Raw genomic sequence first — 12,679 nt, 5'->3', positions numbered from 1 at the left:
AAGGTTTGTTTCAGATGCAATGGCGATCAACCACTGATGTCCCAGTGTCAAATAAATTATAGCAATTATCAAGTTGCTAACTGCAATCCTTCACATAGTATAGTAAGTAGTTTTGACTATCAAAATTTGAATTTTTGAAAGGCAAAAAGCCCTTACCTATTTAATGTAATGTAATGTAATATTCACAAAACAAATTGTAAACCACTATGAGAATTATGGGAAATCACTGCTTACAATGTTCTCTACCAAACTACCTTGATATTATAATTGTTTTTGTCCATAAAATGGTAGCTCTGGGTTGGCTGAGAAATATGAAATATATTTTAGAAGTAGTCCAGAAGTGCCTGTAATGTAAATTCTGTAGTGTATGAAACCTGCATGATAAGATTTTGAATTTGTAAAAGGCAAACATGATACACTGTTATTTCAAACTGAATATTGCTTGTCACTAATTTATTATTACCTGTCATTGATGTTTGTGCTATTATGAATACATAAATGTGTTTGAAATTGCTTGTCTAAAATAATTTCTACATAACTGTATTAAAATAATTGCTGTAAGCTACTGTTTACCCTTATCTTCTATATTCATTTTCTTTCAGAATTTTCAAGCTAATGGAAACCTTCCACAACTTCCTGTTGTGGGTCAAGAGTCACCAAGAACACAAGATTTTTGTTCAACTCAGCATGTTCCTAGTACACAGATACTAGTACCAGCTACATCAGCTGGCGGATACCATCAAGAATGCACTATTGCTCAAGAAAGGTGCTTAAATACTGCAGAATCTCCTCCACCAGAACCAGATTCAACAACACCAACAAAGCCTCCAGTCATTCTTACTAATGAAGTGAATGTGTCAGCAAGCGAAACAGTGTCTCAGACCGTAGTTTCTCCTAACCATATTGCATGCAGTTGTTGTCCTGGCAGTTCCTGCCTCAAGGCAAACCCTGTCTATGTTTTAAGCCCTAGTGTTCAATTTGTCAGTCACTTACCACCACGTGTATCGGAAGGAACTGAAGATTGTGTTCGCACAACTGTTTCGGGTCCTGCAGCAAAGGGATTGACAGGAAATGTAGTTCAGGCATTGAATATGGTAGCTCAGAAGTCTGTTTTGCCTGATGGTAGTGATTTACCTCTTCATGGTAAGTAATTATTATGCATGGAAAATGTTGTGTACGTTGACCACAGAATAAAGAAACCTACAAAATTCTTTTCTTTTATCAGATATCCAGACTCTGAGATTCTACTACAACCTTGGGTGTGATGTAAGTATTGCAGTAATATAATCAGTCAGTTCTTAACAAAGATTTAAAAAAAAAAATCGTGAGCAAGAAAAATTTCAGCTGCCCCCTCTTCAAATTACACATATACTAAAATGAAATTTTAGCTGAGCAAAACTATCTGAAACCAATAAAAGGTTGAAGCTTTGGTGCTATATAACTACTGAATTAATATAATTGTTATTCAGAATAACTGTGGTTTTGTCTAAGTAAGCCAGTTTTGAAAAGTAGAATAAAGTGTAAATGACTTGCACTTTATTTCAGTGCAATATCAAATAAAATAGAATATATAGCTGTTTTTAAATTTCTAATATTATAACCAACATGAACCTTAACTAAAACTGTGCAAATGTAGTAGTGACTGCTCGTTTCAGTGGTTTCGACAGAGCTGCTTACCATTGCCAGTTCATATTGACCCATATGCTGGAAGTTTATCAGCAGCATCAGCAGCAGCAACACCTACATCCCCAGAAAATGAAGTAAGCAGCACAGTTCCTTGTCACTCCACACAACCATACACAGGTAATTCACAATAATTGTATTTAGTTTTGCTATCTGTCTTCGTATGAAGAAACTGTTACAATGGTTTTGCTGTACCTTTGATGAAGTTTCGTTATGGAAGTATGGCTTATAAAAATCATGAAGGAAATTTGTCTCTAAGTATTACATCAATGTACTGCAGATTTAATTCCTCTGGTATCATTTGCTTAATCTACCCAAGCCACTGTAGTGTGCATGGCAGAGGGTATATTCTATTTATATTTGTGATTTTGTGTCCTATAAGATTTGCAAGGGGAAAATTTATATTTTATGCAGATTTACACTCTTCAATCTTGCTTACAATATTCTTGTGGCTCTTTCGTACAAGGACACTGCTGGAAGCTAGAAAATGGTTTCACAGTCTTCTTCCAAAACTGCTTCTCTAGATTTATCAATTGCCTTTTGCAAGGAAATAGTCACTTTTCTTCTAAAGTTTAAAATTTCAGTTCCCTGAGTTTTTTGTTACAGTTCTGTATGAGGTTTACTGACTTGGTAAAATTCTAACAGCAGCTATCTAAATTTGTTCCCAGTCTAATATCCACCTAATTTATAAGACTCCAAATGCTGGAGCATTTCTCTCAGATTTGGTCACACAGAAATCTTGTAGGAGATTCGCTTTCTTTACAGATGCATTGCACTACCACTGAACTCTTACTACTAATTTCTCATGTTATGTTTATTTTACATAACTATGTAACACTGTTGAACAAGGTGACAACCTCCTAAAGTAACCACTGATCATGTAATGCAGTACCAGAGTTCTTTCTCTTTTTTATGGGCTTTACCTTGCATACATCCATATTTAGAGAGAATTGTCTTTTAATGCTCAAATTGCAAATACTAAGCCATTCTGTATAACCTTATGATCATTCAGTGACAATGCTTTCCCCTAAAGACAACAGTATTGCTGGCAAATGGTCAGAAGGAGCTGTATACTACCAACATTAACAGTTAATGCTGCTGTTCAGTTCTCTTTTACTATACAAATGTACTGTTTAGTTCAGTATCACCAGACATAATAAAATGCTGCAGTTTTTCCACACATTGTTAATCATGATTTTGGTATTGGCTGGCTACATCACATATCCTATGCTCTGAATATCTGCTGTTATTGGCTGACATCATGTGGCACGAACCACAATTGGCTGACAAAAGCACATTGTTCTGCACAATCTTAATTTTAGTGCTTTGGGAGCTACCATACTATATTTTGTGGAATTCGTATTTATACTTTAATAATACAAATCTATGCAGTATACATGTAGCTGCACATAAAAGATATTTCTAAAATGCATTGTTTTTTGCTGGGTTTTGTGTCCCAAAGTGCTGGGAAATTCTTCATCCATGTATAAAATCTGTAACATTTAAAGAATTGATAAGTTTTCAGCTCCAAGGGAAAGTATACTTCACTTAAAATGAAAAAGTGTGTTTTTAACAGGGAAATCCAGTAAATTACTTCTCCCCCCCCCCCCCCCCCCCCCCCCCCCCCCTCCCCCCATTTCTCCAGCATATACACCCTGTGCTTTCCAATTTGTGAACAATCAAAACCCACAACACATACTAATTACAAACATCAATAATATTGTAGAAAACCATCATGAGCCCTCTGCTGGTTTTCCATTTGCATGTATATTTACCTGTTAGCTGATAGTGTCTTTGTGATAGGTTGATTATAATCTAAATCACTTTCAGCTTCACATCACACCCGTCACGGATTTCCCCATCATGGTGGATAGTGCTCATAAGTACAACATTCTTATTTCTCTTGGGAATATAACTGACTGCCATAGTGACATTTGTGAAGTAAAATGAAGGGCTATGAGCCTCCTTGTGGGTCATATTTTTGAGGAAGCTCTCACTTTTCTGTATTGTTCCTAACATAGTAACTATCCTTTTCAGGAGCAGCTGTCCCAAATGGTATGACATAGAATAGTCGTCAAATGTTACATTCTGATCTTGCAAATCAGAGGCAAGATCAGCAACTACTCTCATTCCCTTATTACTTTTTCCCTCGTGCTGCTGCTCCCCTATCTTTTCCTCTCCTTTCTTCTAGAAATTTGGGTTTTCAGTGCATATGAAGATTTGCTGTCATACACAGTCCATATTTTGATCCCATGTTTTGACAATTTGTTTGGGATGTACTGCTTGAATCAATAGCATCCTCTGAATGGTACTAACAGCTCATTGATTGTGACATCTCCAGAATTATACAGTTTAGGAAGGACTTCTAACAAATTCTCCCAAATACAAGAAGCTGTGGCAAGTTTATCAGTACATCGTGTTTCCTCTCGTGTAGATTTCTTATCAAACCACAAAACGTGCGATATTTTACATAATGTTTCAAGGGAAATGGTTACTTGAAATATGTTCCAGCCAGTATCCTTACCCCACAGACTTTTTGTACATTGCCCATATTAGCGGCATACACCTGCAAGAAATAAGCCTTAACTATGCATGAAAAACAGAATCATCAAGGTTTGTCCATTGTTGACCATAAACGCATTCCCCCCTCATATTGTGCAACCCTGTTAAATCATTCTGAAGCACTGTACAGAATACTACTTCAGATGAACATTTTACTTAACTTGTCCTACTGCTTGCATACCTGGTAACTCGTGGGATACTGTTGATGACATTCAAAGCAGGTGGGTGGCTGTGTTGTGCTGGTGGCTGCGACTGCCATTCTATGTTCCCGTTTTTAGAAATAGAAGTCTGTACACTATTTCAAAACAGGCTTTGGACAGTCATCACTGTCATCATAACACTCACTTTCAGAGGCATTACTGACATGATGTTCGGACTCATGTTCCTTCATCTGTTGTGGTGTTTACGTCATTTGCTGATGTTGAGGTGGAAGAATTGATAATCACTATGATGTCACAATTCAGACTGATCACAAATGGTAGAGAATTTAGTCTATCATTTCCAACTGAACAGAAATGATGGATAATTCAAACAGTTAAGTGCTAATGACAAGCCCATTGTTGTAACCACTGTGCCTTTGTTGATTTGTTGAATGTTGAGAGTAAGTCAGTTATTACTACTATAAAATACAACAGTTAGCCAGAAAATATTTGACGTTAGAGTAATCATACTAATGTTGTGGTCACTATATCTGAATCTTACATATGTAACTATTACGTCTTGTGACCAAATGGCTTAAACTATTTTAAAACTTTTTTAAACACTTACTACCCTTAATTTTGAGACAGTCATCAGCTTTCATGAAGTTATCTTGATAGTTAAATACTAATAAATGAAATTTGTAAGCATTTCGAATCATACAGACCAGAACAAAATAGCCGGATTAAATTACACTGATGAGCCAAAACATAATGACCATCTATTTAATACCTTGTTTGTCCATCTTCGGAATGAAATACATGACTGATTCTGCGTATCAGGGATCTGACAGTTTGTTGGTAGGGTTTAGCATTAAATGTTTCGGCACAGCACATGTAATTCAGGTAAATATAGGGTCACTGACTTTGCGTGAGCAGTGATGCCACCCAATAGCAACCCAGATGGACTCCATAGGATTTACTTTAGGTGAATTTGGTCAGACACATCAATGCGAGTTCACTATAATGCTCTTCAAACCACTGTAGTATCGTCCTGGCTCAGAGAGTTGTACAGTTATACTGCTGAAAGATGACAGTGCATCTGGGAAGACATCAAGCATCAAAGGATTTAGATGGTTCACAGCAGTCAGTTGTTGTGTTTCGGGGTATTTGTAAACATCCCAGCAACTGCCTAAATCCGAGAGCCATGGAGTAAACACACACCAACAAGGGTGTAATGAACAATTGAACAGTAGTAGTTGTTTATCTGGTTTCCTATCTCAGGTCCTAAAGTATGCATGTACGGACTTTTTTGAATGTACTCGAGAGTGGTATTAATGTAGCAATTGTTTGTTGTGTTAAAAGAAATAGGGAAAATGGTGGGCAAAATTTACCCTTGTTTGTGAGAAGTGTGTCTATTTATTTAGTAGTGCAGTAGAGAGAACTTGCGGAAACATTTCAGGAATCTTCACCGCAGTTGGATCAACAGGGAGGTGGCATGGAAGGATCCAGACCACCAAACAACTACTCTGAGAAGAGAGGATAGAGGTATACTACTTTCATCTGGCAGTGTATTAGGGTCAGCAAAATATTGTTCAGTTATATCGGCATAGGGCACGACTTTCCACTAGTGCTGGTATAAGACCCACCAAAAACCCTACAAAATATACATCAGCAGGAGAAGAGGGAAAAATACACCACACAGTGTGTCTTCAATTACCCTTCAGGTGCAGGAGAATGTCTCCCATAGCATAATACTGCTCCCACCAGCCTACATCCGTGGTGTGTTGCACATTTCGAGCTGCCATTCACCTCGATGACGGCGTTTGTGGAGATGACCCTCAACCTAATGTAGCAGAAATGTTATTCATCCAAAAAGCCAACATGTTTCCATTGATTAATGGTCGAATGCTGATGGTCCAATGCCCACTGCAATTGTAATTGATGATGTCGTTGGGTCAGCATGTGAACACACAGGGACTGATCTGCTGTGGAGCTCCATGTTCAACAGTATAGGATAAATGGTGTGCTCTGGAAAACTTGTATGTTCACCAGCATTGTGCTCTTTCAGCAGAAATGCCACAAATCACCGTATATCCTACTTTAAAGAGCAGACAGGCCTCTGACCCCCACATTGTGTGAGGATTCATATACGTCTGACCATTTAATGCCCAGAGGTGGTTTCACTATTCTCCTACCTCTTTCCATAGATGCTAATGACAGTAGTACATGAACATTCATCCAGCTCCACCATTTTAGATATACTCATTCACAGGCTGTGCATAACAACAATCTGCCCTTTGTCAAAGTCACTTATCTCAATGGCTTTCCCAATTTTCAGCTCGTATCACTGCTAAGGTGATCTCCCATCTGTGTCTGCTCGGCTTACATACTTCTGTTACTGAATAACATACCTGCAACAACACCAGGCTCCATCCAACACTGTGATGGGCAGTGGTCATAATTTTTTGGCCCATCAATGTACACGTTCTTAGACTGTAGCTGATGTAACTTCCTTTCTGTTAAACATGTAGTATGAGATACTGGATTTTATTTGTCAGACCTCTTAGAGCCCATCACACAAGGGGTGAATCGGCTAAAACTTGTACCACAAATATTGTGGAAATGAAAAGTGCTATTGATATACAGTTTTCGCAGAATGGGTTGGTAGTTAGGGGCTCATCTTATTCAGTAAACAGATTGTAATAATGCTTAGAAGTGTATTCTTAATGCAAACACACATTTCTTCAATTGTAATGTTACCTATTTACATTAACAAACTAAAAGTAGAGTAAATTAGAATGTCAGTATTGTTCATTGTCAGACTCTAGTGTAAGTCAATCACAGGTTATCGTATTTTGAAACGTTTCCACACCAACACTTGTTTGTGCCATTCAGCCTGCATAGTTACTAGGTATGATGCTGTTATGTTTGCTTACCGTGTGCTTATGTGTTCCTTGACCAAATTGTGACTTGCTAGTCAGTCAGCATCTGACAGTCCCAGCGGTAGGGACTGGGTGGGTGATAGTATTTACCAATGCAGAAAAATCTGACATGCTCATGGTGTATGGAGAGTGTAGGAAGAATGCAATTCATTCTTGTACAGTGTTGGCCACAAGATATCCCAATAAACATCAACCATCTTCAACCTCTTCAAGCAGTTACATGAAAATGGTAGCGTAACATCTACGTAAAGTTACAGAAGGAAACGAGTAACTATGGAAGAGAGGGAAATTGATATTCTTGCTGCTGTTACAGGTGATTCCCATGTTAGCTTCTGCGTGCACAACCACATGAGACAGTGACAAGAGTCAGGCATGTGTCCTACACATTCTCTGCCAACATAGGTTCCATTCCAATCACATCTGTCTCCACCAAGAGCGGCATGGAAACTAGTATGAGAACTGTGTTAACTTTTGTACATGGACATTAAGACAGGCTACCCCAGATGTGTAATATATCTTGTGTAGTGAGTTGAGCCACATTTACCAAACATGGCCAGGTAAACCATTGAAATATGCACTATTGGCCTGTTGACAATCCCCATTGGCTTTGTAAGCTGGAATGTCAGTGTCTATGGAGTGTAAACGTGTGGTGTGGGATAGTGAACTATCAGCTAATAGGCCCATTTTTCATAGATGGAGCACTGAACGTGCGCAAGTATCTCAACCTCCTTACATGCCATCTACCACGCATGCTTGAAGACGCTCCTCTGCAGGCTAGAAGGAACCTTGTGGTACCAACATGATGGCTGTTCAGCCGGTAGTTCACAAAGTACTACAGTGTGTCTCCATGTTTTATTTCCAAATCGTTGGATTAAACGCAGAGGACCTGTCCCTTGGCTGACCCATTCCCTGGATTTGATGCCTATAGATTTTTCTCTGTGGGGACAGTTGAAAGAAACTGACTGAAGGACTCACCATCTACACTTGATAATAAAAAATGATGTATTACTGCAAACTGCTCAGACATCTCCACTAAAATGCTAGCACGTGTGCAGCAGTCATTCCATACCAGACTGGAAGTGTTTATTGCCACTGCCAGTGGTCATTTTGAACACAACCTCTGATGATCAATTGTCTTGTTACTGGCCAGAATCCACATAACATGTGTATGCACTTATGTTGATCTTCAATGTGTGTGACCACAAGTATTGTACAAGTGACAGTGTGGGAAGGTTTCAGAATATGATATCTTGTAAACAACTTGCACTAGAATCCTGCAACAAACACCACTGACATTCTAATTTACCCTACTTCTGGTCTGTTAATGTCAATAGGCATTGTTCCATTTAAAAAGTATATGTTTGCAAGGAAATACAATTTCTGTGTGTTATTACAATCCATTGATTGGACTGGTAGTAAGGGGCTCATATTGTTAGCCAGTCTGTGAAAACCGCACATCAGTGGCACATCCTATTTCTGCAGTATTTGCGGTGGAAGTTTTAGGTGATTCATCCTGTATATGTGAAGATACTCTGTATAATCATATTTTTATTGGTCAACAGTTGTGACAGTGTCGTGTACTTTTGGGAAGCCTAGGAAGACAAAATCTGTTTACCTGTCACTGTTATTCCAGAAATATCACATGTGAAAAACTGATCGTTGTTTCCCGAACCTTTTCTGATTCTTTAAAGTGGGTAGGTTTTTGCTTGCTCTGCGAGAGAATTCTAGCATATTATTTTAAAGGAGCTACAGCAGCCTTTCTGTCCTCCCTGTACAATAGTGTTAGTGGAATTTCTCCACTGACTTAGAAATCAGTGCTGCACTAAAATTTTCCTGTTCCCCCACACTCCCTTCCCCTCCTCCTTGCCACTCAGTTTTTACTTAATTCCATGATTGTGCTTCCATAGATTGTTTACTGTTTAATTTTTGTTGTCTTATTGAGCAAGGTGGCACAGGGGTTTAGATCTGTGCCTGTCCATCCAGCTTTAGATTTCTTGTGGCTTCCCCATATCATTTAAAGCAAATATTGTTTCTTTAAAAAAAAAACTGCTTTACCAAATCTAAATACGTGCTGCATCCCTAATGACTAATCACTGACAACACATTAAATGTTTATATCATTCCTTTGGTCTTCTATGCTTAAGACTGAATTTTGTTGTCCATAAGTTATCAGTTGGTGGATGTGCTGTGTTGGAGAAGATATTGTGTAAGAAATTTCCTCTCTCTCAAGTCATATTTAAATTAATTTTTATCTTATTTCATTTACTATTGTATTTACCCTTACATTTTTTGGAACATACATGATTGGTCTGTTGACAATACTGAACAAACTACTCTTCCAGATGGGCTGGTCAGTACTTGCCTTCATGCCTTTATGAAGTGCATCTCTCAGTACAAACAAAACCCCTAGCTTTTGGAACCACAGGCAATTCTCCAGGACAAGAAAGAAGATGGTTGGGAAATTGAAGGGGGGGAGGGGTGAAGACAAAGCACACAGACTCCAGGTTAATTGAGGACAAGGCTTTTGAGAAATGAGGAGGAAGAGAGGCAAAAATAGGATGTCATATTATTCAACATTGGGGTCATATTATTCAACCATTATAATTATTATTTTCTCAGTACACCAATATCTACAGGGTGTTTAAAGTTTGATTCCCTCCTCTTGCTCTTCATTACAACAGTTACCACTATGAGCTAATACTCATTCCTTGCCTATGTACATTTGTTTATATAAGTCCTTCCTCATGTGCCAAAGCATTATATTTATTTATAGAACATTTTGCTTTTGTTATTCATTTGCTCAATTTTTATGATCAACTCTATCTTGTAACTCCAATCCCACAATGGACCATAGCCCTATACTCAAATATTTTACTTTTGAAAAAAGATTACTGTTTGTCTTCACATTTACTTAAGCAATAAATTTATTCTGAGGATTGTAACTTCAGATAACTGTGACTGTTCAGCTCAAAGTGTAATCCTCAAAATATTTCATTTTACCAAACTGTCTGCATAACTTAGCTCACATCTCCAATTTCAGTCACTCTTATAATTATATCCGAACACACAAAATTGCAGCTCCAGTTCAGTATCAGATCCCTCATCAAAGTCCTCCTCCATTCCTGAGATACACATTCTGTTCAAAAGTGTAACCTATGGCCCTACATCTAAATTCAATCACACTGGCATTGTCATGTCCCAAGCATCAGTTTTGACAGGGATTGAGCAACTGGTCTTTGTGCTACAGAGAATTCATTCAGTTGTCAAATTAAGAGGGAGACTTGATTGTCTGATGTGAATGCCCTGATAAAAGTTAAGGAAATAGGTGGATGACAAGTAAAATAAATGCTAGAAATGATTAATTAACATTGAAGTTTATACCAAATGTTTAGTACAAATTACAGGATGAGGTACCTCCATGCTTAAAATCAAATCCTTGCACAGAGACCGTGATTGTCTATCACTGTTCTGTCTGCTTACTCAAACCCATGTCTGATCCTATGATCAACAGAGCCTAGCAGCTATTTAATTCTGACCCAGCAACATTAGGTTAATACCAGCTGCCTCCATCTGCTATCACTTCTCACTTCTATGTCCACTGAAGCTGTCTGCTTCTTTCCATTACTGCCAATACTCGGATAACTTTTTGATTTTGAGTCAATAGAAATCACATGATTTTGAAGTGAAGAACTTGTTGCACCATGTTCAGAGCCTATTTTCATACAGAAAACAAGTTCCTTGAAGCTTGTTCAGTAGAGAATGGAAAAGGTGAAAATTTGTGGGTGCAAGATCAGGTGACTAAGGTGGGTGCAGAATGACTTCCCAACCCACTCCTGTATAGTATTTATTGTCAGTCTGGCAGAATGCAGGTGGGCATTATTGTGGAGTAGCATCACTTCATGCAGTCTTCCTGGTCATTGTTCTTGGATTATATCTGCAAGCTGTTTCAGTTGTTGGCAATAATTGTCAGCAGTGATGGTTACACCTCCGGGAAGCAATTTGTAGTACACCACACTGCCACTGTCCCAACAGATGCATAATATTCTCTCTTTTGGATGCACACAGGTCTTTGTATGGGGAATTTCTGCTGTTTGATCTCAACCATTCCTTTCCTTTCATTATGCTATCTTAAAGAGACCATTTCTCATCATCAGTAATGATTTTAGAAAGGAATGGCCAGTGTTGTTCACAAGCCAGTTGATAACAACTAGAAGTGCACATGTAGTCACCCATTAATTTGTGATTTTGGCTTAGAGCATGCGGTACCCATACATCGGATTTTTGAACCTTCCCCATTGCATGCAAATGTTACACAGTGGTGGAATGATCAGTCTATAACATTTGCCAGTTCTTGAGTACACTGATATGGATCACTGTGTCTTAATGTGTTCTAATGATCTTCAACCCAAAAGTCTTCCTGAAAATGGAGAGTCATTAACGTATAAACAATCCTCCTTAAAATGAGAAAACCATTTTCTTGCTGTTCTCTGTCCAGTGGCATTATTCCCATACACAATGCAAATGCTTATGGCTGCCACCGCTGCTGTCATGGCTCTATTGGACTTAAACTCAAGTAGCAACAGTGAATTACAAATAAAAAATGACAGTTGATAAATAAACTAATAGCAGCCAGAATATCAACTTGCAAAAATAACTCTCTCATCTGTCCCTATGTTCAGAGTGTGTTGAGATGACATATTGTCTGGGCATTATTTTACTCTGGTAAATATAACACAAATTTTCCCACAACAGTCGTTATTGTCAAAATAATTCTCTACCATAACATTCCGAAACAATCTCTGCAGCATTTTACACTGATCGGCCAGAACATTATCCCCCTGCGGGTTCGGGGGTAACAATAGGCCCGCGGTATTCCTGCCTGTCGTAAGAGGCGACTAAAAGGAGTCTCAAACATTTCGGCCTTCTGTGATGGTCCCCTCTTGGGTTTGACCTCCTTTTTTCTTCCAAATTTCCGTCGTCAGTGCGTGCCATTTGGGGAAGGACACCTTACGTGGTGTTTTTCTATTGGTCCATCATGCTCCACCATCTTGCATGTTACCTATTGTCGTGTGGGGGGGACTACGCCCAACATCTTCTGGGTTGTCTCCTTCTTGCCTTGTGCGCACTCTTCTTCTTAGCGCCTACGACAACTATGGACCCTTTAAACACCTAAAATCCAGCACGGTAGCCAGTCCGTTGTGGTGGGGTCGTCATGTACCCTCTTGGTGGTAGCCCCCTGACCACGCAGGGATCGCACTACAGATGCCAGAGCTGTTTCCTCCCCATGCATGCCAAGGAGTATGTGCCCATCTTGTCTGGGGCACGGGGACTCCGGGCAACGGGATATCGACC

At 38.8% G+C, this 12,679-nt stretch overlaps 1 protein-coding gene across 1 annotated transcript in view; it reads left to right on the top strand.

The window, feature by feature from the left end:
• Window positions 1-12,679, top strand: part of LOC124556566 — a 259,489-nt gene that overhangs the window by 227,900 nt on the left and 18,910 nt on the right. Inside the window, exons 11-14 of the mRNA XM_047130521.1 lie at window positions 15-102; window positions 603-1,143; window positions 1,226-1,266; window positions 1,656-1,803. Coding sequence (XP_046986477.1) covers window positions 15-102; window positions 603-1,143; window positions 1,226-1,266; window positions 1,656-1,803 — 818 coding nt within the window. The remainder of the gene's footprint in view (window positions 1-14; window positions 103-602; window positions 1,144-1,225; window positions 1,267-1,655; window positions 1,804-12,679) is intronic.

The sequence above is a fragment of the Schistocerca americana genome, chromosome X (genome assembly GCF_021461395.2).
Source record: "Schistocerca americana isolate TAMUIC-IGC-003095 chromosome X, iqSchAmer2.1, whole genome shotgun sequence".
NCBI classification, from domain to species: domain Eukaryota; kingdom Metazoa; phylum Arthropoda; class Insecta; order Orthoptera; family Acrididae; genus Schistocerca; species Schistocerca americana.
Note: the sequence above shows the minus strand (reverse complement) of the source record. Positions and strands in the feature narration are given on the sequence as shown.